This window comes from Oratosquilla oratoria, chromosome 16, assembly GCF_046742065.1.
Source record: "Oratosquilla oratoria isolate Oo_2021 chromosome 16, ASM4674206v1, whole genome shotgun sequence".
In the NCBI taxonomy this organism is placed as follows: Eukaryota; Metazoa; Arthropoda; class Malacostraca; order Stomatopoda; family Squillidae; genus Oratosquilla; species Oratosquilla oratoria.
Window position 1 is genome coordinate 10,831,625 of NC_134792.1, and position 17,836 is coordinate 10,849,460.

General features: G+C 42.7%; 1 protein-coding gene across 6 annotated transcripts in view; it reads right to left on the reverse strand.

Moving 5' to 3' along the window:
- Synj (synaptojanin) overlaps positions 1 to 17,836 on the reverse strand; it is a 312,743-nt gene that overhangs the window by 246,224 nt on the left and 48,683 nt on the right. For 5 of the 6 annotated variants that reach the window (XM_076199351.1, XM_076199346.1, XM_076199348.1 and 2 more), the window contains one exon: positions 5,697 to 5,870. The exons of the other annotated variant lie outside the window; for it this stretch is intronic. In XM_076199351.1, the coding sequence (XP_076055466.1) occupies positions 5,697 to 5,870 (174 nt within the window). The remainder of the gene's footprint in view (positions 1 to 5,696; positions 5,871 to 17,836) is intronic. 6 annotated transcript variants of the gene reach the window in all.

The window sequence follows — 17,836 nt, forward strand, 5'->3', positions numbered from 1 at the left end:
GTGACAAAGCTATGGGAAAAGGTTAGGATGTTTTTTTGGCTTTTATGGATTTGGAAAAGGCTTATGACAGGGTAGACAGGAAGGCACTGTGGGAGGTATTGCAGATATATGGGATAGGAGGAAAGCTTTTAGGAGCTGTCAAGAGTTTTTACAAGAGTAGTAGAGCTTGTGTCAGGATTAGAAATGGAGGGAGTGAGAAATGGTGGGACTTCGTCAGGGATGTGTTATGTCACCTTGTCTGTTCAATTTATACATGGATGGGGAGGTGCGAGAGGTGAATGCAAGGGTAGTGAGTCAGGGATTGGAGATGGTTAAAGAAAATGGAGAAAAGTGGGAGATAAGCCAGATGTTGTTTGCGGGCGACACTGCACTTGCAGCAGGACCAGAGGAGGGATTGAGGAAGTTAGTGACAGTTTGGGAAAGTGTGTGGAAGAGGGAAGTTGAAGATAAATGAGGGTAAAAGTAAGGTGATGAGATGTACAAGGGGTGAAAGTGACAGCAGGCTGGAAGTGAGTATTAAGGGAGAGAAACTGGAGGAAGTGGATAGTTTCAGATACTTGGGTGTGAATGTGGCACGAAAGGGAGAAGTGGAGGTGGAGGTAGAATGTAGATTAAGAGAAGCAAGTAAATGCCTTGGTGAATTAAAAAGCGTAATGAGAATTAGACATTTGGGAATGGATGCTAAGAGGAGACTGTATGAAGGAGTGATTGTACCAACAGCACTGTATGGGGCATAAACATAGAACATAAGAGGAAGAAAGAAGGAGTATGAATGTGTTTGAAATGTGGTGTGTGAGAAGTATGACAGGAGTTACTAGGGTTGATAGAGTGAGAAATGAGGAGTAGAACGGGGGTGGAAAGGGAGTTGGGAGATAGGGTGGATGAAAGAGTATTGAGATGGTCTGGACACATGGACAGAATGAGTGAAGAAAGACTAGTAAAAGAGGTGTGGAAGGCAGATGTGGAAGGAGTGAACATGAAAGGGTGACCTAGGATGAGATGGATGGATGAGGTAAAGGGGGCTTTGGGGAAGAGGGGAATATCTGTTGGAGAAGGACGGGAGAGTACGGAAGACAGGGTAAATGGAGAATGGTTGTGTGTGGATGATGTTGTGATCCATGAGGTGGAATGGATGGGGGATGGGGGATGAGGGAGTATGTGTGAGAAAAATTTGGTGCAGCCTGAAGGGATTTCTCCCCGTCTTCTCCTTTTCTGCATGAGGGGATGAAGAGAGGGGGTTGCCGATTTAATGAAGTGGCCTTGCTGTGGATGTGCTGTGTCTTGCGACATTGCTTCTGACCCAGGGCAGTGGACAAGATGCAGGGATGACCCATCATCTGGGAGGAGCCAAGATAAGAGGGAGGGAAGAGGGTGGAGAAGGGTGGAGAGGAGTGATGGGGATAGAATGTGTGGGAGTGGTTTTTATGCCTTTTTTTTTGCCATCTCCCTTATAAGGAGGAAAAAAGCCTTTGGTATATGTATGCATGTTGTCACATATATTCCCATATATGTAAGGTTGGAATAGAGTTATTACTTTGGTTGGATAAGGCGTCACTCGTGATTACGTGGGTGTCCGATTACAGGACGAGTACTGAGGAGGCGTGGGAAGGAGGTCCGTCCATACAATGAAGTATTTGTCCTTCGTTTTGCACACACAGCCTAGAGCGGCGCAGAACGTTATAGTTAATTTGACCAATCAGGTTCAATCTCCATAGACGCAATTCCTATGGGCCAATCAGAGGATTTTTGTAGAAGGAACCAGGGTGCCTTGGGCATGTCAGAGAGTTAGTTTAGGAGAAGTGTGTCCCATGTAGAGGTGTGTTGCCTCGGGGCGGATTGTTGGCTGAAGTAAGTCCTCTGTACTCCCCCTGTATTATTCTTAAGTCATTTTAACTCAGCTAGAGTTTCATGTAGTGTTTATTGTAGTGTTGTGTAATTGTCTATGGTAGTGACGCGCAAGACCTAGACAGTGTTTTCGTTGGTATTAATTCAAATTAATTTCCTTTCACCCCCGTTAAAAGTTTTCGATCGGGAATCTTCTGTTTTGATACTTATTTACTCATTTGTATGTTCAGTGATTGTAATCATTCATGTAATCCTATTAACTTTAATGAATAGTGTTAAATGTTATCTGTGCGTTTCATTTTTCTTGATTTTTATGATAGTGCAAAATCAAGTGGCGGCCTTGAAATTTCTTTAAGTTACCCATTCACTCTTACTATGTGTTACGAGTCAGAAAGCCTTGCAATTTTTATTTGAGATATCCCAAAGACATGGGGTCTTGGGAACTCATTTCCATTCACTCTAAATGTGTTACAAGTCAGATGTGTGAGTGAGATTCGTAACAATGTATATAGGGTTTAGGAAGGGTAGGAGATGAACCAATAGACGAAGTGGTCAGGAAGTGTGGTGTTCCAGTAAAAAATCATTGAGAAAGATGGTGGAGATGTATCTAAAATGAGAACTGATGATAGCAAATACAGTGTTTAGGAAGAAAGTCAAGCACAAGTACACATGGGAGAGGGTGGTGGATGGTAGGGTGGTAGATAGGGCTTTAATAGACTTTATAGTGGTAACCAGAAGAGCAGGAAGAGTTTTAGTGGAAGGTAAGTTGAGAGTGAAGGACAGATGGAGAGAGGAAAATGACACAAAGCAGGAGGTGCTTAGAGTAAACTATTTAATTAAGAAAGAAAAGGAGGAGTCCAAGGAGAAGCTGAGAGAGGAGTGGGAGAGAGTGAATGATAGAGTAGAACTAGGAGTGGAGGAGGAATGGGGATGTTTCAGGGAGATGGTCACAACATGTGGAAAGGTGGTATATGGAACAATGAGGATGGGAGGGATAGAATGAAGGGTAGTGAGTGGTGGGATGAGGAAGCAAAGAAGGTTATAGAAGAGAAGAAATGAGCATTCACAGATTGGTTAAAAAGTAAGATGAGAGAATCATATGAGAGGTACAAAGAAAAGAGAAGTAAAGCATAAGATAAAGGAGGCAAAAAGGAGAACAGATGTAAATGGGGTAAGAGTATGACAGAAAATTTTGAAAGTAATAAAAAGATGTTTGGAAAGAAATCAGGAGAGGAAGAGGAAGCAAATCAAGTAGAGAAAGTAAAAGGTACAGATGGAAAGATGATAATGGAAGAGAGGGCAGTAAGAGGAAGATGGGCAGATTATTTTAGAGAGTTGCTAAATGTGAAGGAGAATACAGAGGGAAAGGTAGTTGTAGTGGGAAGTGCTAAAAAAACAACAGTGGTGAATGAGGAAAATAGGGGAGAGATAAGGAAAGATGAGGAGAAACCAGTTATTAAAATGATGAGAGCAGGTAAGGCATCTGGGTTGGATGGGTGTCATGTGCAGTGTCTAAAAATGGGAGGTACAGTAATGGTGGATTGGCTGGTGAGTGTTTGTCTAAAAGAGGGTAGAATACAGTAGGACTGGAGGAATGCCTGTATAGTTCTGCTTTACAAGGGAAATGAGGACAAGTGTGAATGTAGTAGTTTCAGAGGGATCAGTTTGTTGAATGTAGTTAGGAAGGCTTATGGGAGGGTTTTGATTGAGAGGACTGAGAGAGGAACAGAGGAAGTAATTGATGAGGAACAATGTGGGTTTGGGACAGGTAGGGGTTGCATGGTTCAGATTTTTGTGTTAAAGCAGATATGTGAAAGCTTTAGGAAAAGGTAAGGATGTTTTTTGGACCTTTATGGATTTGGGAAAGGCTTATAACATGGTAGACAGGAAGGCACTGTGGGAGGTATTGCAGATATATGGGATAGGAGGAGAGCTATTAACCTCTTCACTCCGGGGCGCATCGCACGTCTGGCAGCATTAGCTGCCCGACGTGCGATGTTGCGTCATAATAATCGCATTATAAAAAATAAACTCAGTGCTCAATCGTTCGTTCTCTTTCACCCGTGTATTTTGATAACCATAGAAAATATGATGAAGCCAGTTTAGAGAGAATGGAAGTTACGTAGGCACGACTACAATAAATATAATCAAGATGCCGACGTCGGCATCATCGAGTACCCATTTGCTCCTCATGCCGCCTACGTAGGCGTCACCGTATGGAAGTGGTTAAGAGCAGCCAAGAGTTTTTACAAAAGTAGTACAGCCTGTGTTGAAATTAGAAATGGAGAGAGTGAGTGGTTTGAGGAAAAGGTTGGACTTGGCCAGGGGTTTGTTATGTCACATTAGCTGTTCAATTTATACATGGATGGGGTGGTACGAGAGGTAAACACAAGGTAATGAGCCAGGTTTTGGGGATGGTTACAGAAAAAATGGAGAATAATGGTAGATAAGGCAGTTGTTGTTTGCTGATGACACTGCACTTGTAGCAGAATCAGAGGAGGGATTGAGAGAGTGACAGAGTTTGAGAAGGTGTGCAAAAGAAGGAAGTTGAAGATAAATGTGGGTAAAAGTAAGGTGATGAGATATACATAGAATATGGCAGCAAATTGGAAGTGCATATTAAAGGAGAGAGACTGGAGGAAGTGGATAGATTTAGATACTTGGGTGTGAATGTGGCAGGAAAGGGAAAAAAGGAGGTGGAGGTAGAATGTAGATTGAGAGAAGCAAGTAAATGCCTTCAGGGTTTAAAAGATGTGATGAGAAATAGACATTTGGGAATGAATGCTAAGAGGAGATTGTATAAAGGGGTGATTGTGGCGACAGCACTGTATGGGGCAGAAAAATGGAAAATAAGAGAGGAAAAGTTCAAATGTGCTTTAGATGAAATGCCTGAGAAGTATGATAGGGGTTACTAGGCTGGACAGTGTGAGAAACAATGGGGTGAGGAGGAAAGCAGGGTGGAAAGGGAGTTGGGAGATAGGGTGGATGAAAGAGTATTGGGATGGTTTGAACACATGGAAAGAACGAGTGGATAAAGATTAATAATAGAGGTGTGGGAGGCAAAGGTGGAAAGAGGGAACATGAGGGTGGCAACCAAGGATGAGATGGATGTATGGAGTAAAAAGGGCATTGGGAAACAGGAGAATGTCTGTTGAGGAAGGGAGAAGATTGAAGATAGGGGATGAGTGGACAATGGTTGTGTATGGATAATACTGTGATGCATGAAAAGTGTGGGTGGGGGATGGGGGTGAGGTAGTACGTGTGAATGATATTTTGATGCAGCCCAAAGGGATTTCTTTCTGTCTTCTCTTTCTACATGACAAGACGGACAGGGGGTGTCACCAATTAGATGAAGCGGGCTTGTTGAGGATGTGCTGTGTCTTGCTGCATTGATTCTGACCCAGGGCAGTGGGTGAGATTCAGGGATGAACTATCATCTGGGAGGAGCCAAGAAAAGTGGGAGGGAGGGGTGGTGAATGAGAGTGGAGTATGTGGGGATGAAATAAGTGGGAGTGGCTTTTCCTTTCACTCAGCCCCATTCATTCAAGTTTAACAACATGCATGAAAACGCAGTAGCAGCATTCTTGTCCCTTACCATAAGAAGCCCCCAAAAAATTAAAAGGTGGAGTCATAGGGCTGGGAAAGGTGAGATTTAAGAATTATAGCTGTAAAGAAGGCCAGTACAAATAAATATGACTCAATATTCCTCTTTGAATGGCAATTAATAACCAGTCCTAACAGAGTGGCACACAGTAGCATGTTAAAAACTTACAAAATGAAACTGTAAACAGTTTAGACATACTATTCAATATGTTACTGGGAAAATAACTTACATTAACACAGCAACTCACCTGGAACATATGGGACAAGGCAGCTTCACCTTGGCTTTTTCCAGTTACCCCCGTCCCAAGCAAGTTGATCGTCACCTGTTTGCCGTACTTCTCCCTCAAGAACCGAGCATGTTTCTGGAAGGCCTGCACTGACACTTCAGGTTCTCTCGACATCTTCACCTTATGGGATCCAACCTATAAAGCAAACACTGGCATTTACAGTGTCACACAACATTCATGAATGTGAAATTCTTCTGAAGAGCATCACACAGATGACACTGAACACCTCATCCTATAATACCCTAGCCATACCCAGAAGACAACACAATGTTTCTCCCTTGAGTTACTCATGGGATTTGACAGCTGTTGCTGGTTACCTAGGAGCTGTTGGTCTCCTGCCAGAGATCTGGGGTAACAGATTGATTGATGATTGCTCCGGTGTGTTATAATATTTTGTCATTGGACTTCTTCATACTCTCAGCCATTTGTTTGGCTCCATGTCATACTCTGTAAACAATTGACAAAACTGACTACAAGTCTGTTTGGGACCGGTTGGAGTAACAGTGATGACTCTCTATGTAAGATACCATATTTGATGGCTCACAAGACAAGACGCACCCAATTTTGGCAGACATTAAAATGGAGAGAAAAAAAAAAAAAAAGCAGATTTAACCTTTGAATATGAAGTAATGGATTTCATCTGATATTTGAAGACTCTCACATGCATTTAGATCATTATTAGATACCAATACTATGCATTTAAAAACTTCAGTGTTTGCTAGTAGCCTATGTACCAATCCTGTTGTGAGATGTAAACACATACCTGGCATATGGCGTCAGCAGTGATTGTGAGACTACAGATGTAGTAAAGTTTGTTCATATTTTTATTTTTATCATCATTCTACACGTAATTCAAATGTAGTATTTTAGTACATTTTCAAACCCAAAGGATGTGTGAAAGCAGATTTACCAACCTTATTTTCTAAAACATACTTTGTTAATTTTGAAATATTCATTACATTTCCAATACAAAAGAATGTTTTTCTATTCATCATGAAATTTAGTACAATAGTATTTTCTTATTCAAATTCAGATAAGTGAAAATAAATTCATTCTATTAATTTTGAAATCAAACACAAATTATTGTAGTTTACCTACTTTTTATTCAAGTTCAAATCCATGAACATAAATTAGTTTTATTCCTCCTGAAAATTACATAGTACAGTTGTAGCTTTTTTTTTTTTTTGTATTTATATTCAAATCCGTGAAAATAAATCTGTTTTCTTTATCCTGAAATTTAATTAGCACAACTGTAGCTTTCTTATTCAAATTCAAATCCTACAAAATCAGTCCCTATCATCCCTGCATTCCTCCAGGTCATCAGAATCACTACTAGAAGAGTTATTGCCTTCATATAGGTCATATGTTTTAACTTTATCCCAAGCATTTTTTACCCACTGGCAAACTTGAGATATTGTAGGCTTCTTGATGAAACCTGATGGTGTTTGGTCATGTTGTGGGAGTCTTATCCATTCATTCCACTCTTCATGCATGTACCCCTTGAAAGGCTTGTTGATACATACATCAAGGGGTTGTAATTTGCATGTTAATCCTCCTGGTATTACAGCCACTCACTGTTGTCTTTAAATTCTTAACTCTGTTGTTCGTTGCTTTTGTTACATGAGCCCTGAACTGATCCCACACAAGAAGTGATGGTTTTTTGACAAGTCCCCCAGGACACCGTGACCACACTTTTTCAAGCCACAGCTTCACACCATCTTCATCCATCCAGCCCTTAGGGTGAACATGAATCAAAATACCTGGTGGAATGCTTTCTTTGGGAAGTGTTTTCCTCTTAGATATCAGTTAAGGTGGTAATTTAGTGCCATCAGCACAACAAGCCAGTACTGTTGTAAAATTACTTTTCTCATGGCCAGAGGTTTTAATGGTCACAGTCTTAGAACCCTTAAAATTAACTGTTTTATTAGAAGGCACATCAAATGACAGAGGTACTTCATCCATGTTTGAAATCTGTCCTATTTCAAAATGTGTTTCCTTTCCGAGGTTTAAAACATATCTATGAAACTCAAAAATTTTGTTTTCATATGCCATGGGCATTTTTTGTGATATTTTTGTTTTAGTTTGTATTGTATTGCTAATCCATTCTTTTTCATAAATCTGTAACACCAGCCCTCATTACCAGAAAAATCATCATGACCTTTGGCAGCTGTCTTTACTTTAGCTTAAAAAATTATTTGTTTAGTTGTTACTACTGCACCTTGATTCCTTTGATCAACAACCCAAGCCTTCATCTCCTCTTCCAATTCCAACCATTTAGCTTTTTTAGTGCAAAGACCGTGTTTTGATTTCACCATTTTCTGAAGTTCTTCCTCTTGTTTTCATCAGGCACGTATCATTTTCTCGGTTGGAGGTGGGCCGAAAAATGCCTACCAGCTGCTCTGTTGCCATTTTCCTTGGCAAACTGTATCACTTGTATCTTATAAGCAACTGTGTAGTGGTGTAATTTTTTTTTGCCCCATCATGTTGGGGTAATGGAATCTGGAAGTTTTAAACACTATAGCATAACCTATTACAAGAATATTATGCAGACCATCACCACAAGCCAGCCTACCCCATGACACTCTTCATTTATGAAAGAAATCTTTTGTGTCTTAGCTCAAGGAGTAACGGTGTCACACTGTAAATAATGCAGTGAAGCTTGCCCGTGTCACTGGGTTCGGCATCGGAGCGTAACCGACGGTGTCTTTGTTTTGGTACATGCAATGCGTGGTGCATGGTCACATAGGCAAATTCTTCCTAGCTGGTGTCATTCTATGTGAATTACCAGTATGACCTATTATATATTGTTACCTTGAAAGAAAGAGAGTTGTTTTGTGGTGTAGTACCAATCATTACTTTGTTTACATGTGCCAAGATGTCTGGGGTTTGATTTCAGGGCCTCTGTTGCCATCAACTTACCACCAACCACTGCCTCAATGCTCAACCTTGGCCTCATAGGACGCAGGCTCATTTCCTGACACTTAAAAAAAAAAAAAAAAAAAGTGCATCTTATGAGCCATCAAATATGGCAATTCCTTTTCTCTATTTATTCAACCATTGTGTAGATAATATATACTATGTCTCGTATATTTTGTTATGTCTACCCATATGATGAGTTCTGTATGTTCAGTAAATGGTATGTAGAAAATATTGTATAAACTGTAGCTTTTTCTGGCTTCACTTATATTCTGTTATACAAGTTACATCCTGTAATGTATTTTCAGGTCTATTTGTGTTCGAGTTGAATAAAACTTGGGAGCAGCAGCCAAGTTTCTAATTGTTATTTTAATTTATTTGACTCAAATACAAATAGACCTGAAAATATATTATAGAATGTAACTTATATAGGTGTGGGTAGAGGTAGGGTGATGAGATGTGCAGGGGGTGGGGGTGGCAGTGGACTGGAAGTGAGCATTGGGGGAGAGCGACTGGAGGAAGTGGATGGTTTTAAATACTTGGGTGCAAATGTGGCGGGAGGGGGTGGAGTGGAGGTGGAGTGTGGATTGGGAGAAGCAAGTGAATGCCTTGGTGGATTAAAAAGTGTAATGAGGAATGGACATTTGGTAGTGGATGCAGGGGGGAGATTATGTGAGGGAGTGGTTGTGCTGGAAGCGCTGTATGGGGCAGGAGCATGGAACATGAGAGAGGAAGAGAGGAGTTTGAATGTGTTTGAGATGGGGTGTCTGGGAGGTGTGATAGCGGTTGCTGGGCTGGATGGAGTGAAAAATGAGGAGGTGAGGAGGAGAGCGGGGGTGGTGGGGGATTGGGAGATGGGGTGGATGGGGGAAGTGTTGGGATGGTTTGGACGCGTGGAGGGGGTGAGTGGGGAGAGACTGGTGGAAGAGGTGTGGAGGGCAGATGTGGGGGAGTGAGCGTGAGGGGGGGACCTGGGGTGAGATGGATAGATGGGGTGAAAGGGGCTTTGGGGAAGAGGGGAATGTCTGTTGAGGAGGGACAAGAGAGGACAGAAGACAGGGGTGAATGGAGAATGGTTGTTGTTGTTGTTGTTGTCGTTCCCTAGACTGTCTGTCCGAGCAGTCCCGTCTCCCCAAGGAATGCCACAGCCGAAACTGGGTTTTCCCACAAATCCTTTATAGAGTGTATGTTGTGTTGTTTGCGTGCATGATTGTGTATAATGCAGTCTTCCATTATGTGTTGTATGGTATGGGGTGAAGTGTTACATCCTGGGCAGCTGTCCACAATGCGGTCATCCAGCCTCTTCTGGTAGCTTAGAAGTGCTGGGTGGTGGCCGCACTGCAGTGGGAGAGAGGATTCAGAAGGGTGGATATCAGGGGGTCTGGCATGCAGCAATGTGTTGTCTTTCAGTGTGTTAATGGAGCGGTGAGTGATATGATTATGAATATGTTTCCGGAGGCTGGTATTTGGTGGTTGTGGAGGAAGAGAATGCGTGATAAAGGTCTTTGGGTGTTGTTTTAATGTTTCTTGGTGTGTGTGGGTGTTCTGCTATGTAGTGTAGCGGGTGTGATGTGTTTGTGGTGGCTGCGGCAAGTGTTTGTGTGCCTCTCATGTCGAGGTGGTCCTTGACTTTAACCCATTCAACTCCGATGACAAGATGTCTTGTCATTTGGTCAAATAAAACAAAAAATCATAAAACACCAAAATGTTTGATCAAACACCAGAAAAATATGACGTCAGTCCTCGCTTCGCTGCGAGCGAAGCGAGGATTGACGTCATATTTTTCTGGTGTTTGATCAAACATTTTGGTGTTTTATGATTTTTTGTTTTATTTGACCAAATGACAAGACATCTTGTCATCGGAGTTGAATGGGTTAAGGACTTTTGTTTCATGGTGTAAATGGTCTGTAGGTGTTGTATTTGTGCAGCCTGTAATTGTTTTTAGGGCTTTGTTTTGTATGATTTGAAGTGTGTCCTGGAGCTGCAGCGTCTACGTCGTGGGACCACCCCCCAACACCAAGAGTTGGGTGCCAAACGGCAGCAACCACCCCTGGCCATCAGCTCTACGCAGGTGGCACCGATCCCCAAGAGGAGCTATGCCTGCCTTGGGGAGTACCACAATGGAGAATGGTTGTGTGTGGATGTTGTTATGATGTGTGGGGTGGAGTGGGTGGGGGGATGAGGGGTGAGGTAGTATGTGTGAGAAAAATTTGATGCAGCCCGAAGGGATTTCTCCCAGTCTTCTCCTTTTCTGCATGAGGGGATGGAGAGGAGGGGTCACCGATTTAATGAAGCGGCCTTGCTGTGGATGTGTTGTGTCTTGCGACACTGCCTCTGACCCAGGGCAGTGGACAAGATGCAGGGATGACCTGTCATCTAGGAGGTGCCAAGATAAGAGGGAGGGTGGAGGGTGGACGGGAGTGGAGTGTATTAGGGATGGAATGGGTGGAAATGGTTTTTATGCCTTTTTCTTTTAGGCTACCTCCCTTGTAAGGGGGAAAAAGCCTTTGGTATATGTATGTATCTAACTTATATAACAGAATATAAGTACATACATATACCACAGGCTTTTTCCCCTTTATAAGGGAGGTAGCCAAAAAACAAAGGCATACAAACCACTCCCACCCATTCCATCCCCCACATACTCCATTCCCCTCCACCCTCTTCCCTTCCTCTTATCTTTGCACCTCCTGGATGATGAGTCATCCCTACATCTCGCCCACCGCCCTGGGTCAGAAGCAGTGTTGCAAGACACAGCACATCCACGGCAAGGCCACTTCATTAACTCAGCAATCAACCCCTCTCCGTCTCCTCGTGCAGAAAAGATGGGGAGAAATCCTTTCAAGCTATGTTAATTTCTCACACATACTCCCACTCCCCCTCATTTATCACAGCATCGTCAATACACATTCATTCTCCTTTCACCCCTATCTTCTCTTTCTAGACACATCTCCACCATCAACTCTCCACTACAGTTTTTTCCTGGAATTCCACATTTCCCAACCACTTTGTCTATTGGTTAATTTCCTACCATACCATTAAGGTCTCCCAATACAACTACATTGACATTTCTCCCAAATCCCTCTATGTACCCATTTAAATCCATCCAAAAAGCATCCCTTTCCTCTACACTCTTCTTACTACCATGGCCATATGCACTTACAAAAACACACATCTCCCTTTCCAGTTTCACATTCATCCACATTAACCTTTAAGAAACCTCCTTCCACTCCACTACATGCTTACCTATCCCTTCTCTCCCCTGTCCTCTCTTCTCAAAAACATACTACCAATCTCTACCCTTCTACTCTCATTTGCAGCACATCCATGCACATTAAAAGACCTAACCTTAGGGTATTGTTTGGAAAACTCCTAGACCCTCTTATGCCTTTAATTTTTATAGGAATGTTCACTCTGGGGCTACAGGGAGAAGGATACCTTGTATTTAATCCCTGTCCCATTTTTGTCGCCTCTTACGACTCAAGTGGGAAGACTTGGTGACAGGATTCTTTTCCCCCACCACAGGGGAAATATAAGTGAAGCCAGAAAATGCTACAGTTTATACAATGTTTTCTCATTTACTGAACATACAGAACAAACTTGATCATGAGAGATACAAAAGCTGGTCACTCTGAGCATAGCTCTCTTCCCATAAAATACAACTAGATAAATACAACTAGGTAAATATGGGTAGACACAACAAAATATATGAGACATAGTATATAATATCTACACAATGGTTGAATAAGTAGAGGAAAGGAATTAACTTACATAGAGAGTCATCACTGTTACTCCAACCAGTCCCAAACAGACTATGACGACGTGGTCAGATAGTTTCATCAATTGCTTACAGAGTATGACATGCAGCCAAACAAACGGCTCAGAGTACGAAAAAGTCCAATGACTAAATATGATAACATTCTTCCCCCCTATAAAAAGAAAACAAAGTACTCCATGGGTTATCAATCCCATCCATATCTGTCTGGAACCTTTGACACACGGGTTGACCTCTATACTAAAGGTGCTGTCGCACTCGCCTCTATGTCAGCCTCTTGGCAAGGTTCAGTGTTTTCTGGAACTTCTAGGAGTGTTGCTGTAGGTATTGTCATCCACTTTGTCCATGAAGAGTAGATATTATTTCTGTGGAGGACAATGTCATATGCATACTATTTGCCCAGCTTGAAATTCTACCTGTAATAAGTGTGGTAAGAAAGGCCATTTCACTCCTGTGTGTATGTCCAAAGCACCAGCACCTACAGGTAAGACCCCTACAGCTACTGTTTGACTCATCCCAGCTATCAGTCCTTGACACTATCTCTTTTGCAGAATGCTAGTCTTTTCTTCTTCATGGCCCTCCTTCCTGGTACTGTTTCACCAAGAAAGCTGGGCTTTGGGGCACCAAGGAAGACTTCTACATGCACTGACAAGGTCCTACGACAAGAAGTACAATCAGACCCATCCATTACAACTGTTGGACTACAGAAAAAACATCCGGAGCTACTGAAAAATATCTGTCAGAACCATTCAACATCGGCTCAAAAAAGACCTAAAATTACCTACTCAACATGCTGCCAAGAAGCCGCTGCTCAAGGTGCCCATGAAGAAGAAAAGACTATCATTCTGAAAGAAATATAAGGACTGGACACCACAGCAGTGGCAGAACATCATGTTCACTGATGAAAGCACCTTCAGGCTAGTTAGGGGAAGCTCCAAGATCGTCTGTCAACCAAGTGATGTGTCAAGATACAACCCGTGGTACACAGTCAAGACATTAAAACATCCATGCAGTGTGATGGTGTAGGGTACCTTTAGTGGAAAAAGGGGCAGGAGTGGACTCTACACTCTCCCCACAAATGTGACAATGAAAGCAAGCAAATATATTGCAGTTATGAGGGACCATATGCTCACTTTCTGGGATATTCATGAGTGTAACTTCATACATGATGGTGCTCCCTCTCGCAGGTCCAAGGCAGTGACAAAGTTCCTTTCTGACCATAACATTAGTGTTTTGGAGTGGCCAGGTAACTCCCCTGACCTAAACCCCATTGAAAATGCCTGGAACCAGATGAAAAGCAAGCTGGAAAAGTCACGCCCCACAAGCATCCCTGTCCTGACAGGAGCTGATGAAGATGTGGGTGACAATGGATGCTACCTACTTTACCGAACTTGCCAATTTGATGCCCAGAAGGATCAAGATGGTTATCAAGAATAAGGGGAACATGTCAAAATATTAAATGTAGCACCAAAGTGCCAATACCCGTCTGGGGTTTTGGCTGCATGTTATTGAGACAAAAGTAGCATGCAGTTGATACTCTAAGGTCTATATGGGGTGCCCCTATGGACCAGAGCCACACATAATTTTGTCTATGATAGAGGAGGACTCTGTTCACAGAGAAATGATGACACTTTTATTATACTGCGACTGTTCCTCCGTTATGCTGTTCCCAACCTCTTGTTACTGTCCTGTACCATTTCTCTGAATATTCATTTCCTTTTTTTGCCTAACCTGTGGTGGGGGATAGAATACTGCCACCAAGTATTCCCACTTGAATCATAAAGAGGCGACAAAAACAGGACGGGGAATAAGACTTGACATCCTTCTCCCTGTAGCCTCACAGGGGACATTCCTAAAAAAAAAGGAAAAGGCATAGGAGGGACTAGGAGTTTTCCAAACAGTAACCTAAGGTTTGGGTCTTTTTATGTGCGTGGATGTGGTACAGATGAGAGTAAAAGGGAAGAGATAGGCAGTATGTTTTTGAGAAGAAAGATGGATGTGTTGTCTTTGAGTGAAACTAAGTTGAGAGGGAGGGGTGAGTGTAAATTTGGGGGTGTAGTTGGGAGGTTCTCAGGAGTGAAGAGAGGGTGAGGGAGAGAGGGATGGCTATAGTAAGTGAAGAGATAGGTAAACATGTAGTGGAGTGGAAGGAGGTTTCTTCAAGGTTAATGTGGATGAAGGTGAAACTGAGAAAGGAAAAGTGGGTTTTTATAAGTGCATATGGGCCTGGTAGTTAGAAGTGTAGAAGAAAGGGAGGCTTTTTGGATAGATTTAAATGAGTGCATAGAGGGATTAGGGAGAAATGTCAATGTAGCAGTATTGGGGCACCTAATTCTAGGGTAGGAAATGAACCAATAAATGGAGTGGTTGGGAAATGTGGAGTACCAGGAAATTTTTTTAAGTGGAGAGTTGATGGTGATGTGTCTAGAGAATTGATGATGGCAAATACAGTGTTTCGGAAGAAAGTCAAGCATAAGTACACATGGGAGAGGGTGGTGGATGGAAGGGTGGCGGATAGAGCATTAATGGACTATGTAGTGGTAGATAGGGGTATAATTGGAAGAGTTAAGGATGTACATGTTCTAAGGAGAGAGAGTGGGGGAATATCAGATCACATTCTGGTGGAAGGTAAGTTGAGAGTGGAGAATAGATGGAGAACGAGGGAAAAGGACAAAAGGTAGGAAGGTGCTTAGAGTGAACTACTTAAATGAGAAAGAAAAGGAGAAGGAGTACAATAAGAGGCTGAGGAGTGGGACTGAGTGAAGGATAAGAGTAGAACTAAAAGTGGAGGAGGAATGGGGATTGTTCAAGGAGGGAGTCATAAGGTGTGCAAAGATGGTGTGTAGAACAAGGAGGATGGGAGGAAGTAGAAGGAAGGGTAGCGAGTGGTGGGATGAGGAAGCAAAGGAGGTTGTAGAAGAGAAGAAGTGAGCTTTCACAGATTGGTTACAAAACAGGACAAGGGAAACATATGAGAGGTACAAAGAAAAGAGAGGTAATGCATAAGATAAAGGAGGCAAAGAGGAGAGTAGATGTGAAGTGGGGTAAGAGCATGACAGAGAATTTTGATAGTAATAACAAGATGTTTTGGAAAGAGATTAAGTGAGAAAGAACAGGTGAATCAAGTAGAGAAGAAAAGATAAACGGTCCAGATGGAGATATGATGATGGAAGTGAAGGCAGTAAGAGGAAGGTGGGCAGAGTATTTTTGGGTGTTGCTAAATGTGAAAGAGAATAGGGAGGGAAAGGGAGGGAAAGGTAGTTGTAGTGGGAAGTGCTAAGAAAATTACCTTGATGAGTGAGGAAAATGGAGGAGAAATAAGGAAGGATGAAGTGAAGGTAGTTGTTAAGATGATGAGAGCAGGTAAGGCACCTGGTCTGAATCGATGTCATGCAAAATGTCTGAAAAAAGGAGGTACAGTGATGGTGGACTGGCTGGTGAGGTTATTTAATGTTTGTTTAAGAGAGGGTAGAGTGCCGGAGGACTGGAGGAGTGCCTGTATAGTTCCACTTTACAAGAGAAAAGGAGACAAGTGTGAGTGTAGTAGTTTCAGAGGGATTAGCTCATAAAGTGTAGTTGGGAAGGCTTATGGGAGGATCTTGATTGTGAGGATTAGGAGAGGAACAGAGGGAGTAATTGGTGAGGAACAGTGTGGGTTTAGGACAGGTAGAGATTGTGTAGATCAGATTTTTGTGGTAAGACAGATATGTGAGAAAGCTATAGGAAAAGGTAAGGATGATTTTAGGCTTTATGGATTTGGAAAAGGCTTATGACAGGGTAGACAGGAAGGCACTGTGGGAGGTACTGCAGATATATGGGATAGGAGGAAAGCTTTTAGGAGCTGTCAAGAGCTTTTACGAAAGTAGTAAAGCATGTGTCAGGATTAGAAATGGAGAGAGTGAGTGGTTTGAGGTAAAAGTGGGACTTCATCAGGGATGTGTTATGGCACCTTGGCTGTTCAGTTTATACATGGATGGAGTGGTGCCAGAGGTAAATGTAATTGTGGTGGTCAGGGATTGGAGATGGTTAAAGAAAATGGAGAAAAGTGGGAGATAAGCCAGTTGTTGTTTGCGGACAACACTGCGCTTGTAGCAGGATCAGAGGAGGGATTGAGAAAGTTAGTGACAGAGTTTGGGATAGTGTGTGAAAGAAGGAAGTTGAAGATAGATGTGGGTAAAAGTAAGGTTATGAGATGTACAAGGGGTGAAAGTGGCAGCAAACTGGAAGTGAGTATTAAGGGAGAGAGACTGGAGGAAGTGGATAGTTTTAGATACTTGGGTGCAAATGTGGCAGGAAAGGGAGGAATGGAGGTGGAGGTAGAATGTAGATTGAGAGAAGCAAGTAAATGCCTTGGTGGATTAAAAAGTGTAATGAAAGACATTTGGGAATGGATGATAAGAGGAGATTGTGTGAAGGAGTGATTGTACCAACAGCACTGTATGGGGCAGAAACATGGAACATAAGAGGAAGAGAGAAGGAGTTTGAATGTGTTTGAGATGAGGTGTCTGAGAAGCATGATAGGGGTTACTAGGCTCGATAGTGTGAGAGATGAGGAGGTGAGGAGAACAGGGGTGGAAAGGGAGTTGGGAGATACGGTGGATGAAAGAGTATTGGGATGGTTTGGACACATGGAAAGAATGAGTGAAGAAAGACTAGTAAAAGAGGTGTGGAAGGCGGAAGTGGAAGGAGTGAACACGAGGGGGCGGCCTAGGATGAGATGGATGAATGGGGTAAAAGGGGCATTGGGGAAGAGGGAAATGTCTGTTGAGGAAGGTCAGGAGAGGACAGAAGACTGGGGTGAATGGAAAATGTTTGTATATGGATGATGTGATGTATTAGGTGGAATGGATGGAGGATGGGGGTGAGTATGTGTGAGACAAATTTGACGCAGCCCGAAGGGATTTCTCCCAGTCTTCTCCTTTTCTGCACGAGGGGACAGAGGGGGGGGGGGGGTCGCCGTTTTGATGAAGCAGCTTTGCTGTGGATGTGCCGTGTCCTGCGACACTGCTTACCCAGGGCAGTGGGCAAGATGCAGGGATGACCCATCATCCAGGAGGTGCCAAGATAAGAGGGAGGGAAGAGGGTGGAGGGGAGTGGAGTGTGATAGGGTTGCAATGGGTGGGAGTGGTTTATGCCTTTGTTTTTTGGCCACCTCCCTTATAAGGGGGGAAAAAGCCTTTGGTATATGTATGTATGTACCAAAGTGGAAATAAAAGGCCAGTACTACCTTTGATTTTTATTGTCCTAAAGTCCTAAATCTCAAAAAAGCATATTTGCAGCAACTGTACAACACTTTAAGTCATCAATAATAGAAACTTAACCCAAAAGTAAGGTGATGAGATGTACAAGGGGTGAAAGTGGCAGTAATCTGGAAGTGAGCATTAAGGGAGAGCAACTGGAGGAAGTGGAT